This window comes from Pongo pygmaeus, chromosome 12, assembly GCF_028885625.2.
Source record: "Pongo pygmaeus isolate AG05252 chromosome 12, NHGRI_mPonPyg2-v2.0_pri, whole genome shotgun sequence".
Taxonomy (NCBI): Eukaryota; Metazoa; Chordata; class Mammalia; order Primates; family Hominidae; genus Pongo; species Pongo pygmaeus.
This window is the reverse complement of record NC_072385.2, coordinates 132253854-132275065: the sequence shown is the minus strand read 5'-3', so window position 1 is coordinate 132275065 and position 21212 is coordinate 132253854. Positions and strand designations below refer to the sequence as shown.

Here is a 21212-nt window from a genome sequence, read left to right as displayed (position 1 = left end):
CACCTTGGCCTCCCAAAGTGCTGGGATTACAGGTGTGAGACACCGTGCCTGGCCTTGGCTCTGATTTTTAAGAAAATCATTTAAAAATGTGTCTGTCTCAGAGTGTATTTTAATAGAAACTGCACTTGCATAATATCAAAAATGTGCTTCTTAGGCAAAGAATCTCCTTTTAAAAAATGATCTGTTGTTATGTAAGCTACAAAGAAAGAATAGGAATGATTTTCTAGAAGAGGAAGGAAGGAAGGAAGAAACCCTTGATAATTGGGAAGGATCTTAGAGGATGAGAGGCTTGCTGTGGTTTTTAATCTTCCTGTCTTATCAGCACTGGCAAGGAGCAGGTCTCCAGAGCCCACTCTCCCCGGCCTCGAAGGCAGGGCAGGCGTCCCCAGCCAGGGAGGAAGGCTCTTTGAAGGCTTAGGAAGGGAAGGGGGTCCATTCCTCAGGCTGCCTTCTCTGTGCCCCCCTTCTCTGGCACTCGTGGGCCTGCCCTGGGGCTAAGAGGCAGGGGGGATGCAGGCGAGCGTTGCTATAGAGACACGGTTGCTAGGCTCCCTCCTCCCCCCTCCTCCCTGTGGTACAGGCTAGTTCTATCATGTGCAGGAAACCTGAGAGCCTGAGTGCAGCGCTGCCAGGCACTGAGGAGGGAGGGGAGATGCCCTCAGGTGTGGTGGCCATGGGAGTGGGCTCCCGGGAGAGGGGAAGGCCTCTCAGCGACACCGGGTTCAGCTTAACCAGCCCTCAGCCGGGATAAGGATATACAGCCCAGGAACCTTTGGAACACACACCAGCTGTCACTGAGCTTCCGCAGGCCATGGGTGCTAGAGCTTCAGCCAGGACTGCCTCCTGGCATGGCCACCAGGGCACGGTCTGTGCCTCACCGGTCCATGCACAGTCAAAATAGAAACCAGAATCACATGTTAGCTGCAATCCTCTTTTCCATGTGCCACTGTACCTCCACCAGAGACAAAGCACACAGTCCTGGACTTATCCTCTTTTCCACATGCCACTGTACCTCCACCAGAGACAAAGCACACAGTCCTGGACCTGGGTTGTGTTGTCCAACTGCCCTGGACATTTCATCTAAGAAAGTGGTTCAGGGATGATGGCGCAGCCTGTTGGGAAGGGCACTGAGTTGGGTGTCTCATGAGACCTGGCACTCCAAGTCCTCCCCAGTAGCCAGCTGCACTCCCCAGAGGCTCCCTGTCCTGTGCACGGTGCCGGTGCATGCATGTACGTGAGCCTTCGTGTGTGCCTGCATGTGGTCAGTATAACAGAGATGGGACTCTGTGCCCTACACACTTCACAGGCTTCAAGATGATAAGAACGCCCTGGTTTCAGGGAGAAGCATTTAGTTCTAAGGTGGAAGGAATGGTGACGAGGCAGGCAGGACTTCATGCTGCCGTTTCTCTCTGTTCTGGTCTGTGGTAGGTAGTGATTACCTACGGTTTGCCAGACACAGTATCAGGCACTTACAGGCTAACTCATCTAAGTTAGTCCTCATCTTAGACTTGGAAGATGATTATTATCATTATCCCAGTTTCAGAGAGAAAAAGTTGAGGTTTGAAGAAAACCAAGTACTGAGTTCAGGTTTCCCAGCAAGTGGCAAGCCAGGAGCTCCCCAGGCTGTTTGAATCTGGGGCCGGTGTCTGCTCACTATACCACACAGATCTCCAATTTCCATACCAGGAAACAAGCTAGTCACCTAATAAATGCTTTAAATTCAAACGACATTAAAAATAAACAGCCTTCATCCATTGCATTGAAAAATTGACCATTTGTAAGGTTGATGAGCTATCAGGGTTGTCAGACGGTTTTTCAGAGCCGAGAAGTCGAACTCAGAGGGCATTCTTCTTCTCCTCTACCTGTTGCATGATGTCGGTTCTGATGGTGACTCATGAAGATGCTGACTCTAGTAATGAGAATTTCTTCATTGAAACTATTCGTTGAAATCATTTCACGGTGCAGAGAAAGCTTGTTGCTTTGGCAGAAATCCAAAGTGCACCCAAGCTGCATGGATTTGGGGAGGAGTCCTCAAGCTCTCTGTCCCATTATGCTGATCCGAAGGCTCGGTCCGGGACTTCTAGCCTGCTTGGTGCTGGCGGATGGGTCTTTCCCTGGCATTCTCCTTCCTCAGCTCCCTCTCTGTTCTGTGTGGCTATGGAAAGGTCACGAATGACTCTGCCCCAGAGAGTAGCAGCCTGGAAACTTCTCAAACACACAGCAGGACAGGACAGGGTGGAGGTGGCCATAGATGGTCGGTCTGCTGGCACTAGGAGCTTGTGGAAATGGCCCAGTCTTGCCTCAGCGGCCAGGGGTCTCTTTTCAGTTGTTGATTTTGGGCCAAAAACCTCATTTGGAAAGAATTTTCCTCTTCTCCTGTAGACAAGACCTGGCCAGGCAAGTCCATCATGAACTCTGAATCATGCTGTTCTAGGCAGAACTCCAAAAGGGACATTTTACGTGATCTGTGTTTTCTCTTTATGTGATTTGTCAGAGCCTATGGCACACTGAAGATGTTAATCAACATTGTTTGCTACTCCAGTTATGGAAGATTGGGTTGAAATCTTGTCTCTGTGAAAAGCAGCATCACAATTTTAATTGAAGTACAATATTCATTTCTGAAAGTTACTGCTAAAGAGTGTCCTACGTGTGGAAGCAGGTTGCAGTGTGTGGAGACCCAGCTCCGCGAGCCGGCCACCAGGCATTTGGACCGTCTGTTTCTCACCGGTCTTCTGCTTTACCCGCCCTGCCCTAGGCTGGGGCTATGTGTTAGTGCACGGGATACATGTACAATTTTCAATGCATCACAGATTCCCCGCAGAGGGAGAGGAAAGGGACAGGAAATGTAGGTGAGACAGAAGGAGCCGAGGAGGAGCAGCTAGGTCTGAGAGTCGGTCTAATCCATGGCCCTTCCTGGTTTCCAGAGTCTGCTAACACAGAAAAGTCATCATTCTGATGGATTAAAAATCAAGTGACTTAAATGTCTAAATTAAAACCTTTACTCTTAGGCAACTAATTTAACCTTTAAAGTGCTATGGAAATCTCCGTGTGCCAAGATCACGTGTTTCTGTGCACTGATGCAGGGGACTCTGTGGGAAGATTTGCCTCCAGACCTGCCTGGAAGCCGCCGCTGCTGGAGAATTCTGGGAGGGCCCCTCCTATCTCTGCTCCTCAGTTCTGTGGCCTGGAGAACCGGGATACCCATTCATGCCCTGCAGCCGCAGGCCTCTGCAGAGAGCTGGACAAAGCATGCCCCTGTGGGACCCCACATGAGTCCAGTGAAGCCGGAGGGCAGAGGGTATTGTTGCTTTTTCTAGATAAGAAAACTGAAGCTCAGAAAGTCTAATTGACTTGCAGAAGCCCAGGTGGCTAGAGGGGTGAAGGGTCTGGATCGAGGGTCTCTGTGCCCCTCCCCTCATCTCACAGGGAAGATGCCCAGCCCAGCTGCTCCCCAGGCTCTCAGGCCACCTCAGTCCTCAGCCTCTTCAGGGCCTGGCACAATGAGGATGGCTTAAACAAGTATGTGTTGAAAAAATTCTTGTGTGGGTCAAATGATAACATGACATTCTGGAAGAAGAAAAGAGTTTGCAAGTATAAGATGCCACTGGCATGGATAAGAGAGTTCAGGATGTAAACCAAAATTGTTATCACTGATAGTAAGAGGTGACCATCCGAGCCGAAGCTGCAACACAGGTTATCGCTGAGGCATGAAACTCGGAAGCGCCACACGGATTCTGGAGGAGGCGCATTGTATGAGCTGCATTATTTGTAGAGACGACGGAGCACCTTGCATTGTACTTGACGGGTAACTAATCAAGGTGATGCTGGTGCAGCCGCATGAAGGTGGAGCTAGCGTGTAACTGCAGAAGTGGAAGTCTAATCTTCTGTAAAAGAGGCTACCCCAAGAAGCCTGGGGACTGGTCTGGCCTGGAATCTACATGAATGGGAAACAGAAGGGAGGAGATTTCTGGATGTCTCCATCATTGTCTTGGAGAGCTATGTTCTGACCTCCAGTCATCCACCAGGGCATGAAAAGTGCCTCCGTTTCCATCACGTTCTCACCCTTACACACGTCATCCAAAGAAAGGTAGAACTGAAGCCGGAATTTAAGGCAGTTTGAAAAATAAAGAAACGACAGAGAATAAGACAACCAAAATATGCCAGCTAGGAAAATGGTTTAGAATTTGGAAAGTGGTGAGGACAGTGAGAAGGCAGTGGTGTGGACTAGATCAGCCATGGGCTTGTGGGCTGATCAACATTTTTATTTGATGATTTTCAGCCTGATCTACAAGTCTGAGTATTTTTAAATTGTACCATATTAGAATAAGGCAAAGACATATTCGAAAAATGGAATTCTTTTATCTTTGAAATATTTTGATCTTGGTTGTTGGAATTTCAAGTATAAGAAGTTTTATTTCATTCCTTGCTGGAAGTGGGATAAATTTTAATTTGTTAATTATCTTTGTCCTCTTTTTTCTGACACGCCCTCCCTCCTCCACAGAGTCTCAGAACTCCGGGCCATTCATGGCCTGGTTCTTACCTGTCTTTTCTGGGATTTAATTCTTTTCTGTAATAAATGCTTATACAGCTTATTCTGGGCATCAAGTGCTATTCTGAGCACGTTACAAACATAAGCCCATTTAATTTTATAATCATGACCTCTCAGGTAGGGGCCAGCATGATCCTCCCTGTGTAGATGGGGAAAACAGAGAGGTTAAGCAACTTGCTGAGAATCACACAGCCTGTGGGTGGCCAAGCCAGGGAGTGAAGCCAGCAGTCTGGCTTTGAAGGCTGTGCTCGTAATCACTGCCCCAGCTCCTGCCTCCTGCCTTGGCCTTTGCAGAGGGGCCACAGAAATCACAGGTGCTGCTGACAGGTGGAGAGAGGTTCCGCTCTCCAGGGTCAGGGCCTCACAGCACGTTTTGAAACACTCCCAGGTTTTCAAATGTTTCCAGGCCTTTAAGGAAACTTTATCAATGCAATTTAAATATTCGGACTATATTTTAAAATATATACATTTTTACAGAAAATAGTGGATTAAAAACAAATGTTAAACTATTTTTATTTTACCTAAAAACTTACTCCATTTGATATCCCTAGAAATTAACAGCTAAAGGCAGATATTTTTCAATGACAAAAACTCTTGTCATGATATGAGAAAAAAATGAGAAATACTTAAGAGAGATGCCAGCACCTCCTAGGCTGTATATGGAGAGGCCACAAATCACTACCATGTTATTTGATAGTAAGAGCTGATTGAACCCAAACTCAGTCAGGCACATGGCATTGTAATTGCTACAGATGTCCCCCTGAAATGCCAGCATTAATAAGAATGACTGAGATTTTTGCTTCAATTAAATTCACTGATGATTTGTTCAGCGTCTGGCAGGCATCAGGCACCATTCTGAGTGCACAGAAAGCCCCAATCCCAGACTCAGGGTGCTGGCCTGCTGGGGAGCGCTGAGAGAGCTCTGACCCTCACCTGTGAGCTTCAGCTGAAAACATGACAGATTTAACATAAAACAAAGGAATAAGAATAGAAAATTCGACAAATAGATCTTGACTTCCTGAAAGTAGACAAGTTCTAAAGAGTAGAATACACTCAAAGCTATTTGGCCTGAAAATTCAGCACCTGATGAGTTCTGATGGCTCAGTGTCTTCCATCTAATAAACATCACCCAGATGGAGAGGGGCGGAGAGGGATGGTCAAAGATACCAGACTCTATGAGGGATGGTCAAAGATACCTGGCTCTATAATAAACACCACCCAGATGAAGAGGGGCAGAGAGGGATGGTCAAAGATATCGGACTCTATGAGGGATGGTCAAAGATACTGGATTCTATGGGACAGGGCATGAAGAAAGTGACAGGAAATCTACAGTCGGGGGAAGGATGGGGAGAGGGTGAGGAGAGGGCGGCCAGGACATGGATCCAGGGGTGTGCGCGCTGGCCTGAGATGAACGCCCATGTTCTCAGCAACCCAATGTTCTCCTTTCCCTCCACAAACAACCCAGGTGTGGAAAACAGGAAACGCTCTTTTTTTTTTTTTTCCCCAAGATGAGTTTTAAATGTGAGAGGTGAATATGAGTTTAAAAGGAAAGATCCAAGTCATTTCTCCACAAGAAGCCTCAGGGTCCCCATCTGTGAAGTGGGCGCAGAAGGTCACCTGCTTTGTGAAGACAAGCTAATGTAACAGGGAAAAGCGCTGTGTTTTCCTTATTTTATTAAGTGTTTTCACGTTGGTTAAGATTGTCGAACTCTGCTGACTTCCTTTAGCACTGGCCAGACTTATCTCTCTGCTGCACCCTGGGCTCCTCTCCCCTGCTATGGGGAGGGCTGTGGACGGGCCATGTGGGCTCAGGGCATGATGGGGGGCAGCCAGGCGTACCTGATGGGCAACGATGTGGCTTCCACCGACCTGTGGTCCAGCAGCTGGGCCGGATGTCCTTCCTCCATCACCTGCTCCCCCGTCCGAGGCCCTGCTGCAGGTGATGATGTGGGACGCTGGGCGGCAGAGCCAGGGGGAGCCATGTCCCTCTGTCCGTGCTGTTTGTCACCTCCATGTCATGCTGCAACCTGATCCCACTTGCAGGCAACTCCAGCAGCCAGTCCTACAGCTGTCCTCATGGAAAGGTGACATGCTGGCCTCAGCCATCCCCCTGCCCCATTTCCACCTAGGGCAACAGGATTTTCAGGCTCGTGTGAACTTCTGACAATCTTGCCAGCCCCTCCCCTCACTAAGGAAGAGCCCGGAGCTCGGACAGGCAGCCTCCTTTCTGAGGTTACCTGGCGGCCGGTCTGCTGGCCCATCCGTGGTCCTCCCTCCAGAGTCCTTGCGTTCCTCACAGGGCTGTTTGGTGCAGATAAGTATATTCTCATTTACTCATTAGCTTTTTTACTTAAAGGCCTGGATTTTAAACAATGGGCAGCATGTGCTGAGGGGAGCTGTCAGGGAGAAGCTCAAATCTGGAAGCCTGGCATCCTACCCCAAGGCGTCTATGTTCTGGCGCAGGCAGAAGATACTGACTGAGCACAGAGCTGCCAGGGTGAGTGCGATCGCTGCGGGGAAAGGTCACAGTGGCCAGGCTGACATCCTGAGGTGGGAAAGTGGACCCTCAGTGAGTCGCACGTTGTGCTGGTGTTGGGCCTGGGTGAACAGGCTAGATTTCAGAAAACAGGGAGGCCAAGGAAGGCCATTTCAAGGGAGTGTGCCTGCCTTGCCAAGGGCCAAGAGGGAAGGGCATGACGTGGTCCTTGCACCAAGAGACATGCATACATTTTAAATGGTTGTTTTAAGAATATAGAAATACACATTTTCAGATTCCTTACGCTGTCTTCAAGCCTTGTGGTGAAATACTTTGCACATCTCTGAAGGTGTCCCATCCTTCCTGTTCAAGGCAAAATCAAAGCAGTTCTCTCAGGAGAAGGCGAGTGCCTCAGTTTCCCTCCCGGCCTCACTGCCGTTCTGTCTCTGTCCTCAAGCACCGGGCCAGGAGGCAACCAGACTTTACTCAGGGTGGATGTCCAGGAAGCGATGAGCGGAAGCAGATCCTGTTTGATAATCAGATTATTGGCAGGAAAGAAATGTCCTCTAGAAGACCTTCATTCCGATTCTTTCTTGACCTAGCAGTGCCACACCTAAGCCTCCGCCTGCTTTGTTCAAAGGTTCAGTGAGGAAGAATTAACTCGCTGCTCCCTCTCCCACCCCAGGACTCTGCACTCTTAGTGCAGCCGTGCAGGTGAACTTCTCTACCCTTGAAAGTGGGGCCCTATCTCTCTGCTCATGTGTTACAGGAAAAACACATTATTTAATCTTATTTAAATAATCCCCAATAGTTATATCTTAACAAAGATGTACACTTCAGATTTCTGGAGTACAGTTCTGTCCATGTGCACATCTGCGGTGAGGTTGAGGGCTGGAGTGATATTGAAAGTCTCTTCGGCCACCTGATTCCCAGGTATTTTCAGTGACGTGCAGAGGAACGCTGCACTCTCAGGTGAGTAGGACATTTGGAGAAGAAATCTTTGTGATGGAATTTCCAAATTTTGTAGTTATTTTAATTCCCAGAAAATCGGATTCTGTGGGCCCCTCTCGCTGGGTGTGGAAACAGACTCAGGGCGTGGGCCTGAGCCCCAGAGTCTGGGAGAGTGAGAAGGGGTGGGTCTTGGCATCCTCATCTGTCAACACCCACTGCCTGGTGATGCGTCCACGCATGGCCTTCGTGCCATCCGTGCCCAGGACTCCGCGTCCAGCCTGGGGACAGGCCCCCAGAGCACCCCCACACATGCACGACATCCCTCTCCTCCACATCTCCACACAGCTCCTGCAGGGACCCTGACCCACCCGTCCATCTGGGACTCCTGAGCCTGCGCCCACCCCTTACCCCAGCAACCTTTCCCCATGGCCCGTGGCCAGAGTGGGCCTCTGGGTGACCCTCCTGGACGCTGTCCGCCCCACACCGAGTTCCCGCAGCTGACCCTACACGTGCCGCCATTGAAACCTCAGCACCTGCTTCCTCCCATCCCAGCTCTGCACCCCACTGCCAGAGCTCCGGACTGGCCTCTAACTGCAAGGCACTAGGGAGATTTGAGAAGCAACGTCTCACTCAGTACAGAACTAAAGTCCTGCCAAGACCAGCGACCTCAGGTGATCTGACTCCTACACTGCTCTGCTGCTCTAGAACTTTTTCCCCACCCCTCCTCTGCTGGCATCCTGGTGTCTTCTAAGTATGCTGGGACTGTGTGTCCGCCATCTCCCCAAAAGTCAGACCAGGGGAGGACAGAGACCTGGCTTGTTCACCCTGCCGGAGAGTCAAGCTGAGTCTCCTTATGACCAGGGTCTCACGGGAGGACCAGAGCTCAGAGAGCACCACACAGTCAGTCTGTGGTTTTGCAGGATAAATTATACCCCTGCAGCAGAAAAACCCACTCCACAAAGCCCTTTAGCATCTAAGCTCTGCCTATCATCATCCTAGCTCTGGGGACACCCCTGTGGTTGCAGCTGCACAGGTGAGGAAGGGGCCCTCATGGATCATCCTAGCTCTGGGGAGACCCCCGTAGTTGCGGCTGCACAGGTGAGGAAGGGGCCCTCATGGATCATCCTAGCTCTGGGGAGACCCCGTGGTTGCAGCTGCACAGGTGAGGAAGGGGCCCTCATGGAGAACACAGGCTTCAGAATGCCTGGATTCCTGGTGCTGGAGACTTTTATCACTTGTTGGCTGTGATGGAAGCTGCAAAAACACATTTTCCCCGAAATATGATGCAGTGATTAAAAATAAGATTATATGACTTATACGCTAAGCAGAAAAGCAGGTTTCAATCACACTGTGATTGCACAAAAATGTAAACGTATCTGTGAGAGTGGTGAGATTATACGTATTTTTTCTTTTTTCCAATTCTTTTCTTTCTCAATTTTTTGAGCTTATATTAGGTTTATGTCCAAAAAGTCATTAAAAAACTTCCTTGCTCAACTGATATTTTCTCCCCTTCGCTAAGAGGATGCATTTGTGCCAGAAGCAGGTGCTTTTATATATCAGGCGGATTTTTTATCCTTGTTCAGTGACAGTGCATGATGAACGCCAACAGCACTTGGCCAAGGGAGAGGGACATGAACAGTGAGAGCCGAGGAATGGGACCTGGCCACTCGCATGCCTGTGCTGGGACAGGCAGGGGCTCCGGGCGCGGCCATGGCTGTGAGCAGTTCTGCTGAACTCTGCTTGCTCTCAATTGGCTCTGAGACCAAAAATTGCCTAAAATAGGTCACTTGTTTGTATCCTACATTGTAAAAAAATAATGCATGATAATGACATCTTCCTAATTCGACATGAAAACTAATTGGGACCAGGGAAGTGCTGGGGTCCCCCCTCCATGGAGTAAGCTTTTCTCTGCAGGTACTGCTAATTAATGCATCAGCAAGCTTGGGAGAGAAATGTCGAAGATATGGGTGGAAACAGGCTTCCAAGAACTTGAAGGCCCCAATTATTAGCCATGTATGTGTTAATTATGTCAGGTCTATTTAGTCACTGAAGGAGGTGGCCTGTGGCCCTCTCTTTGATAACACCTGATTAACTAAATGTGAATTTCTGCCCATGCTTGAAAGTAATCAAGTTGCATGGCTTTTCACAATAGCATAACTGAGTCTCTCCACTAACTTCTATTGAGTGCTGCCCCAGTGCTCGTCCCAAACAGTGAGGTTTGCACTCATCTCACCGTGCAGCTTGCAGGTATTCCATTCTGAAAATGGTAACACTGACATTTACTTCACATTTAGTTTTAATCTGTCTACAAACTGCATCAAACAAAAAAAGATACCAGTATATTAATAAAAAATTATTAACCTATTTGACAATGGCTTAATAGTATAAGCCAGATGCTTAAAAAATATCATAAACTGTTCAGTTTCAGAAATGGAATATTCCTACACGTTTGTTAGAATGTAATTCTAATTAGAATTAAGACAATTTCTCTTGTTCTTTGTGTAGTAAAAACTACACAGAGAACAATATAAAATAAGTGTAGGGTTCTCTTGAGCACTGTCCAGTGTGTATACCTGCTTGGTATGTGGGCATTTAAGTTTGAATTAATGAAGATGAAATACGATCAAGAATGCACTTCCTTAGCCATGGCAGCCTCATTCAGGCAGCTTGTGACTTTCGTGTGGGACAGCACAGAACAGGCAACTTCATCCCAGAAAGCTCCATCGGGCATTTCAGGCTCTCATTTCCATAACCAAGTCACATTTTATTTTAATTATTAGAAAGCTTTTTCTTAAAAACATCAGGTAAGTGTGGGATGTCCAACCTCTTTACATTCTTATAATATTCCCAATTTCTCTTTGGAGGTAGGCGAGATGTCTCCATCTCTCATTCATGAATAGAAACATGTAATCACCTGTAGAACCTAGCAACTTTTAAAACGTCATTAAATGGAATTCACTAGTGTCAGAAGCAAACCTCTTTCTGTAAAAATGCGACAAAACAATACAAGAGAAGAGAAGAGAAGAGAAGAGAAGTAATTTCCCTGAGTCATCACCCCTGGAAGGCCACAGATCACATGGAAGAGAGAGCACAGCGACAGGTTGAAACTGCAGACATGGCTGTGAGCTTTCCTGCTTCCCAGGCCCCTGTGCACCCAGTAGCCCCTGAGTTCCTTCAAAGCCTTTCACTCAAGAAAGGGCCTGGGAGAGAACGAGTCTCTCCTGAAATGGCCAGGAAATCCCAAATCCTTGTCAATCATTTCCCAAAGGGAGCATCTACTTTATTTCCAATTTCATTCATTTTGCTCCAGGGAACTACAAATTAGTGAAGTGTTTACTAGATTAAAACCTCAGAGGTACAATTAAAGGACAACATAACCTCCTCATTCTGACTAGACTCTCCCATCAGAGAGTGCTGGCTTCTCATCCATGCTGCCCAGAGTCATATGTGGGGGTCCATGAAGTCCAAGAAAGCTCATTTCTCAGAGCCACTCCAGAGGAGCCCAGAATTCCCCCAAATTAGGAGAGGCCAAATTTAATTAGGTGTGAAATATGAAGAGACCTCAGACAATGTAACATGTCTCATGAAAGGAAATGTGTCCATCTTTGAAACCTAGAGCAAAAAATAACAAAAAATGTGTGTGTGAAAAATAATAATATATATTTATAGTTTAGTAATATATGTGTGTATATATTTTAAATAACTTTAAAACTTTGGTACTTACAATTATAAGGACAATAAATTCTTCCTTCTGTTCATGTGTGACAGGAATACTGTATATATTAAAAAGTCATCCAGAAGTTAAAAAATCAATTTAAAAATTTTTGAAATAGGTTGTATAAGATGCATTATTTTACATTTGATTTGATGACAAATGATTTTTGTTTGAAAGTATGCAATACAATTCAGTAGTTTCTGATGTTTGTATTAAATGTTTCATAATTTTGAAATGAAAGAATGGAATGCTAAGAAATATTTCATTAAAAAATCTTCCTCATGATTTTCTTCTGAATTTAAAATGTTCCAAAATTTGTCACAATAAAAACCAAAAACATCACAAAGCCAGCTTCAGTGAACAGTTAGGAATTTACCTTAATTCCCTGGGAGAGTCGAGCTCCCTATCTCTGAGTTCAATCAAGCCACCATCCTTGAAAACTGCCTTTTAAATGGTTTAAGGCAAACAGATCAATTTGGTCAAGAAGCCGGTAAATATGGCAAATTAAAGATAAAATAAAATGTCAGTAGAAGCTACCCTCTCTTTAGCAAACAGTATGCTGACTCTGCCAAAGTGTGGGGCTGCAAAGGTAAAAACATTTTTGACCTGAGCAATAAATGAGGTAAGGTAAGATGGAGAAAGCTTTTTTTATTTTTACTTTTTGAGACAGAGTCTCACTCTGTCACCCAGGCTAGAGTGCAGTGGCACGATCTTGGCTCACCGCGACCTCTGCCTCCCGGGTTCCAGCGATTCTTGTGCCTCAGCCTCCTGAGTAGCTAGAAAACTTTTAAACAAGACTTTATTTTCTTAACTGACTGTAGATTGGGCAGTCAGGTCTACATGCAGTATGTTTCATTTAGTTTTCAGAAGAATGAATAATGAAATATAAATGAAAAATGGAAAAGTTTCATTTTGTGGGGATTTTTGTACACAGTTGTTGTCAGTGGTAACAGGTATTGAATGTCAGGTGTGTGCTTGCTATCAGTACTGTCCTGCTTCACAGGGAAGGAAACTGAGGCACAGGGAGATTGACAGTGCTCCCCAATGACTGGAAAACCTATGGTCTGAGTTTTCTTTTGCACAAAGAACCTCTCCATGAAAAGCAGAGCATCTTGGCCACCGGCCTCTGATCCTGCCACCTCTTGCCTCCTTGTGTTACCCAAGTCTGAGTTTTTACTCAGTGAATTTTAATATTTTCTTCATCAAAACCATGACAATGGCGAGGCATAAACAGACAGACCTGCACTGCGTTTCAAATATTACTGGAGAACTTTAGGAACGTTTCATCAAGCCCTTTAAAAAGCTAAACACTAAAGGTTCTCGATGTGGTGGTTGTTTTGTTTTTGGCTGGCTTGTGCGTCAGTATAGTTAGTTAAAAGAAGTCAGATTCAGCCCAAACCCCAATGCCTGGGTCCCACCCTTAATAATCCAGGTCTCAGGCTTACTGTGAGAGCAGGAGGAGGCAGGAAGAAAGATTCGCAGCAGGGACCCTCCCCGCTTGTAGCCTCTTCCACTGGGCCCAGGGAGGCTCCTGCTGCTGGGCTCGCCCTGACAGTGGACTTGAGAAACAGAAGGAAAGACCAAGGTGTTTCTGGCTCATCTTCCCTCAACAAGAAACGCCGTGAACCAAGACCTGGGTGGTTTATTGTTGGTTTGCAGGTTCGTGTGTGTGTGTGTGTGTGTGTGTGTGTGTGTGTCTGGAGTCATTCTGAAACATTCTTGTTTTAGAAGTTTTACTGTATTATGCTTAATTGTATTTCCTATATTTTAATTTCTCCTACTCATTATGATAAAACTCCAATAGGCTGTATTTTGTAGGATATTTTTTGTAAATGCCATAGTGCAAACTTTATAAACCATTTACAGATGTGAAAATATAAATGGTAGAACTGAGTCCCTGGAGGAGCAAGTTCAAAATGCATTTAGCTGATTGTGAGGAGTGGGCGTGTCAGCTTTCCAACAGGGATGTGGCACAGTGCTGGGGGGTTGGCCATCGCTGGGCAGGTCTCAGCTCAGCTCCCTGTGCGGGTCACAGGGAAACTGCACAAGGCCAAGTGTGGAAATAAAAATAAATTCTCTCTGTGTGTGTGCATGTGTATGGCTGTTGTCATCGCTAAATGTAAACCTTTAAATCTCAATCACAAAGCAGCACACCGAAGGTGGTGGTATTAATGATTGAGGAGCAGGCATGAAGCGTGGGAAAGATTCTGAGCTCGGGCTTTGTCCTGATTTTGAGGAGCAAGCGTGAAGCGTGGGAAAGCTTCTGAGACAGGCTTTGTCCTTGCAGTTGATTGTCTCTACATCTCAACTGGGCAGTCCAACCACCCGTTCCTCAGTTCTCACATCCGTAAAATGGGTCTAAGCACCCCTTCGCCCCTTTCCTCACGAAGGTAACAGTCTGTGCAGAAGCATTTTGTCCATTGTCAGGCACCCTACAAGCCTGCAGTATTTCAGCACAAGCAGGTACCACCACAGATCTGGGGAAGGCTCTGGGGCAGGAGCTCAAACCCCGTGACCTGGGCCGTGCTTGCTAGAGTCCCAGTGGACCCTGTGCACGGGAGTGACCCGCACCTGAGAAACCCCAGGCCATCACCTCTTCTCCCCCGAGACATTCCCATTCACGCACATGGCTGATCACGTGCACTCAGGTGCTCTTGGGTGAGCCAAGTCTGCTGCCGAATGGTTCGATTTTTTATAACAGAAACAAGGGTGTTATAGGAGCAATCTTTGAAGTGGGAGATCACACATTAGCTCTCCTCCCAATGTAGAAGCTGAAATCACACAACTTTCTGTCCTAAAAGAGCTGAATTTACACAGAGGTTAACTCATTCCCCGATAAAGAAATACGGCCTCCTGTTAAAGAAACCAGACCCCAGCCGAGGGCAGTTGTAATTCACAGAGTTCTGTGGATTGACTATTGTAAACTGTGAAAGCAAAAGATTGCCGAAATGAGGATTATTCCTAAGAACTTGGTGAACAGTCAAAGCAGATGACCTTCCTGCACCCGAACAATGGAAGCTGTGGGGTGAGCAAAGCTCACATCTCTCTCCAGGAGAGCCTGGTAAATAATCTCCCTGTGCCTGCGTTAAGTTTACAGCAGAGAATCTAAGCCTCGGGATGGTCTAGAAATAAGTAACCTTAGCAAAAAGCAACATCTTGACCTACGTTCAAAATGTTAATTCTTTGATTTATGATGTATTTTAAAATGCATGTGACCAGGTTAAAAAGATGTGTTAGATGTGGCTAAAATTCCTGTATGCTCAAGCTGAAAATGCCTAGGATACAAGCTGAAAATGCCTAGGATACAAGCTGACAATGCCTAGGATACAAGCCTAGAGACTACAGAGCATACGAGACCATTGCAAAGGCCAAGGGACCAAAAGTACAATCTGCTCACTGCCATGATGACTCAGTCCAAGCTGAGACATCAGGAAAACTAACAAGTGGCCCAAGGTTCTTTTTCCTACAAGGAGTTACACTAATGTCAGGACTCGTGGTATTATAAGATAAAGGCATGGATAATAAGGAGGAATCTTAATTTGGCCAACCGAAGCATCAATGGAAGCCGATTTGTTGGCTCCTCTTAAGAGCCAATTCCCTGTGATCGAAATAAGTTTGTATTTGGCTCACATTGGTTATACCTACACCATGCCCATGTCAACAACGGCACACATATCTGAAAGTAGAAAAAAATAATTCCTGGCTGGGAGAATATGGTTCCCTAAGAAAATGAAAAAGAAAAAGAAAAGGCTGACCAGCTCTGATAGGTTTTGCAAGCTCTTTCCTGCTGTTTCTTTCAGGGAATCCTAGCAAATGAAATGTCACAAGAAGAAACTTTTCTGAGAATCAGAGCTCATGGTGGGGAGAGTTCTCACCCCCAAAAACTCTAATTTGCACAAATGTATGCTTTTTTGCTTTTTGGCCTGTGGTCTCAGTGAACATCACAGCCAGGCAGGGCTCACGGCAACCCTGTGAGGTCAACTCCTAGAAAGGGCATACAAGGTGACGGTGAGCTCCACCTCAAAGCATCGACGCGCAAAAGTCTGCCAGGCACAGAGGCTTTCGGAACTGGGCGTGCCTCCTCTGTCTGCCTCCCCGAAGTGTCCCTTTTACCCTGGGGGCTTCCTCCCTGACTTCTGAGCCTCTGAACTATGTCTTCGACACCAGATGGGCTAGGGAGCAAAGAAAGCAACAATCCCAGAGTTGGAGTAAGATTCAGGCGCACGTTAAATTTTAATCCAGTTTCAGTTTACATATTATACATAATTAGACAATGAAGTGATGGATTTTCTTTTCAAAACGTCCCATGTTTGCTGCTTTGAGTAAGACCAGGCAAAGTGTTATCTCAGGAAGTTTAAGAGCTTAGAGGATCCAAGAGCCAGAGTTTATCTGGAAAATTTGTTTTGTCCATGATCAAGAATGTCCTGTTAAAGGCCAAATATCACAATTCAGTGTTGGAAGTGACAAGAAGAAAATTTCCAGAAAGTTCCATTTGTTAGCTGACACATATTGTAGAGAATAATTTTGGGGGTAATTGGGGTCCACTTTCTACTATGTGTTTATGAACGATTAGAGATTGTTACAGGACACAGTGAATGGCTTAACATCATGCTGTTAATCAGGGATGATGCTGCTGCAGGACAAATTGACCAAACCCTTGAAAATATACACAAAGAATATAAAAAAGGACCCATGTGGGAATTATTCTAAAGAAAGTTGTTGTGAGTCATGAGGGGCTCAGTCCATGCTCCTGGGCTTGAGAAACCCACCCAACAGATCTTGCTGACCCAGATCCAACAAGTAACAGATAAAGGGTGTCACCAATTACCAGGTTAAAGAAAAGAAATCATAACCTATGGTTACACCATCAAGCAACATTTGGTCATTGAAACATGAGTGTTTTTATAGAAGATGCTTGATTGAAATTTTTAGTTTTGAAGATCCATTCATAGAAAGGGACAGTTTAAGAAATTCATTCGAGTTCAGATTTCCCAGAAAGGCTCTATCAGAATAGGATTGACTTTTTGCAAAGGTAAGTTTAGACATGTGTGTGGCTTTTCGATCAACCAAAATTAGGAAAAGGCCATCCACCTCCTGGAAGATACAGTCTCCCCTCCAGGACAAGGCGGGAAGGAGGGGCTGCCCATGCGCACCCTGCCCTGGAAGGCGTGAGAGCTAACCGGCTCCCTCGGAAATGCTAAAGGTGGGGACCGTCACATCATCTTGCAAGATGAAGTAAAAGAAGAAGAAAGTGCCGACGCTGGAGAAACAGCAAGTTGGCTCAGAATTTCAAATCAACATAAGCCGCCAAGCCCAACGTGAAGAGATGCAAGCCAAAGAAAACGAATCCCTGCAGTCTCTGACCAGTTAGAGGCAACACTAGAAGCAACTTTTACAGAGGCTGTTTTCCTGTCTACAGCTGGCCTGTTGGAACTGGAGATGTGCCAATCTTTTGCAAAGTGTCCCTCATCAAGAAATTCAAAGGAATGCTGCCATGTTCTGATGTATTGGCCAAGTTCCAAGTGGAGTTAGTCATGTTTTGACCATGAGGGAAATGTGGTTTTTGAGCCATACAAAAGACGCCTGAACAAAGTGGGTTAATTGCTCTTGCTAATGCTGTCCGTTTTGAGATCCTAAAGCTACTTTGTCCATGAGGCACTGTTTTGGATGAGGCTACAGACTTTACAGCCGTTAGGTAAGAGGAAGCCCTCCAGGCGTTTACATTCCATGAAGAAAGTTCCAAGGGTCTTGTGGCGAAAGAGCTAGTTCAGGAAGTCACTGAACATAAGCAGGTGATCTATGGCCCTAGGGCCTTGGACAGGGATCCTGTAAAAGATGACATGGGTGTGAAATAGAAGCCTACACTTTGCAATAGTCCTGGTCTATCGTCAGGGTCCTCGGATGCAGAGGTGGGGTGGGATGATTGGGAAAGAGATCAAATGTGGGTTGAAAAGCAGCATTATCTTTGCGTGGATAACGCTTTTTCCAAACAAAAGTAAAACCAAGCAATTTGACATAATGATATGGCCTGTCCGATAATTTAAATAGATTATCTGGGGACTCTTGGCTGTCATCGCACTGTAAGCATCTCCCAGGTCTCACCCTCTTTCCCTGTGTGCATGTGTGCACCTGCACGTATGCTCTCCCTGGAGTGCGGAGGCTTTGAGACTCCCCCCGTGACTTCTACCCGCTTCTTCCGAACCTGTCTGGACCTACATCTAGAGATGTCTATGTGAAGGAGGAAAAGCTCAGTGTTGCAGTATAAATGTAGGTATTTCACCATTTTGCCAGATTTATGCTTAAAAATTACAGGCATAGAGAAGAGGGAGGTAAAACTCTAGAATGATGTGTGTCTGGTTGAATTCCATGACTCTCCAGATCCCCAAACCGCAAGTTGTCACTGTCCTAAAGAGTATTCATGACTAAGACCACAGTGTATTGAAGAAATTAGCTATTATGATGGTAGATTTTGTCATAAGTGCTATTTAAGTATCCATATTGTAAATACTCCTATGAATTTCTTTTAAAAATTAAATTTTGATTATTTACAATCATTTTCTAAAAATTTGAGTAACTGTAAAATTTCCCTTCCATATGCATGCATATCTGAAGAGAAAACACTCATGCTTTAGGATATTCCAGATAGGAAGGATATGACATGAACAAGCTGGAGGTATGTCAGGGGAAAAGGCAGAATGGGTTGTGTGGAAAAGTGGCTGAAATTCCGAGGACTCAATCCCGTGTCTACATCAAGGCACTGGGATGCACAGGCCATGTTTTTTAACAGACATTTTTCTTTGCAAATGACATACCATTTTTTTTTTGTGAACTACTGAGTGCATGGATTTTTAAAAGAGAATTATTGTCATTAAATCTTACTTGAGTTCTTGGGAGCTGGTGGCCAGCATACTTCGAATGCTTTTGTCCGCCAGGGGGCAGCCAGACAGACTGTAAGACAGGCCGGGACAGGCAGGTCAGTCAACCGCGAAGCGCGTAACTCCCGAACAAACACAACATAAAAACCGAAATTAAAGAGTTTAATGCAGAAAAGCAATGGGCAAGTGCTGTATATTGAATTTTTTTTTGTATAATTAATTCTGAATCGGTTCGAATATAAATTTAAGAAAATATTTCTGTTAATAAGCAATTGTTTAAAAAATAAGATAAAACATTTGTGCTCTTAAATGCTTAAGAAGAATTTTACAAATTTAGGTCGTTTATTTGAAAATAAAAGACATTATACAACACATATATTAGCATGCTTTTGAAGGTCAACATATAGCACTTAAAGGGCTGACACAGAATTCAACATTTTTACTTTGACAGCATTGTTGAGGTAAGCTGAAAACAATAAATTGAAAAGACAGAATCCACCATGAGAAAAATGAAGTCACACCTTCTGTGTGAGGCGTAATTACCAGTCACATGACCACTCCCATCACACCCTGGAGTTGGACATCTGCCACCAAACAAAAACAAAAACAGCCAAAATAGTAAGTATGTTTAAAAAAAAGAAAAAACTTTTAAAAAAGTTTCATTGTTTCCAGTTTAGCTGCAATGTCTGCAAGGGGATTTAAGCACCCTGAAGAAAAGCGGCAAAATGCACGGGTTAAATGAAAAGGACGCCCCCGTCCGACAGAGCGTCACTGGGAACAGGCAAGTGCAAGGTTAGCTGCTCACTCTACTGACCCGGCAGTCGGAAACATTTATATGCTGCGAATGTCGCATGCTCAAACGGCAAGGCATATACAGATCTGGTTTTTAAAAATCAGCCAAAGAATGGGAAGATTAAGAAGATTCATAATTTCACCTCACAGCATGCTTACGTTATTAAATCCTTTTTGCTCTCCTTGCACTGAGGGTACTTGGGTTTGGGACTTGGGATGGTCACCTCCCCGGGATACCGTCTTTCTTCTAGAGCCTCCTGGAATGGGTCCAAGTCTTCTGGCTGTGGGCAAAACACAGCTTCAGAGCCACACGGATGATCACACGGCACACAGACTGAGGGAGGTGGTTCGTGGCTCTGGGGTGGCCTCTACATCTTACACCTCTTTCTGCTGTACCTTTAAGATCCTTTTTGTCCTGATAACGCCCCTTCTGAAAATGCATATTGAACTTTTCTTCCACTGCTCTAAACTCCTAAAATGATGGTCACCTGTCAGTCCCTTATTCAATATTCACCTGGCTGTGCTCACCGCATGGACACACACACGGTCTGGCAGCCAGAGACTACGTTTAGCTTGGTCTTCCTCATCCAGCATTCAGCACACACCTGTGGGCGGGCTGCTTTATCCAACAACCCTGGAACTACAGTGTCTTAGGGCTGAGCTTTCCCCCACCATTGGTCAGTATTTTACAAACTCGTGCTTTAAGATTCAAGGTAATGGAGACCAATTTAGAGGAATGTAACTGTAAATTTCCTTTTCAGCTGTGTGTTCAACTGCAGTAACATAGATGTTTCTACAGGTGGCAATGCTCAGCAGACACATTTCCTAAATGTAGCTACATGGGAAGGTTTGTCTTCCATGACAATCCAGGATGAAAACACTTCCATCATTTTAGGAGAGCTTACTTTCAATTAAAATAAATTTGGAGATTCAACCACCATGCCTTATTTGGTAGTAATGATTCAACACTGCGGGAGAAAAAAATACTTAGAAATTTAGCTTGCCACTCTGATTTGGTTCTTTTTCACAATGCCTGGATATTGAAATCAATTTGAAGAACGCAGATAATAAGCTTATAAGCAGGTGCCCTCTCTGCCAATTTCTACATGGGGCTAATGTTTCTTTTTTTTCCATTTCCTTGTTTCTGTAAGACACTAGTGCTTTGATGGTGGTCTCTCTATTGTACTAAAAATAAATTTCATTTTTCAGTGAATAAAGAAGATGTCATAGTTCTCAGAATCAAAGACTTTAAAGTCAGTACATAAAGAAAACATTTCTCTTTATTTCTTTTCGAAGCCTAAAGGGCATGATATCTATTTTAATAACCTGAATTTGAACACTGTAGCTACTTCAAAAATATGTTCTTGACATAGATGTTTTAGTAATACTGTCATAAACAAAGATTTAGGTGATGGTACTAAAATGGTTTATTCAAGGCTACAGTAAACTCTTTTGAGTACTTAGGTTTCTTAGAGAAGGGACACTGTCCTTAGTTTCGAAGAGCTAGTTAATTAATAGCACATAGTTAACCATTTAACTATCTAAGACTCCTATTAGAATTCTCTACCTGCAAGGAAAATCCTGTATTGTTTCGACAGGACACCCAGAAAAATGAACTCACGTGCTATTTATACATTTTCTTAGAGTAATCATTTGTAACAAAACATATTTGTTAGAAAATAAACTTTATCATTTACAAGAGTCAATACTGTGTTTCACTCTAATCAATGTTAGTCGCAAATCTCTTCTGGGTCAACAAAAACTGTTTTCTAAGTCCTCTTCAGCTAAAGGTCATATTTAAAGAGAAAATATATTTTCTCATAAGGTATGTGCAAATGGCTTTTCTTTCAGCTG

General features: G+C 45.0%; 1 protein-coding gene across 13 annotated transcripts in view; it reads right to left on the bottom strand.

The window, feature by feature from the left end:
- MYT1L (myelin transcription factor 1 like) overlaps positions 1–21212 on the bottom strand; it is a 545798-nt gene that overhangs the window by 80077 nt on the left and 444509 nt on the right. For all 13 annotated transcript variants that reach the window (XM_054475542.2, XM_054475556.2, XM_063649009.1 and 10 more), the window contains 2 exons: positions 19518–19639; positions 18571–18639 (listed from right to left, as the gene is read on the bottom strand). In XM_054475542.2, the coding sequence (XP_054331517.1) occupies positions 18571–18639; positions 19518–19639 (191 nt within the window). The remainder of the gene's footprint in view (positions 1–18570; positions 18640–19517; positions 19640–21212) is intronic.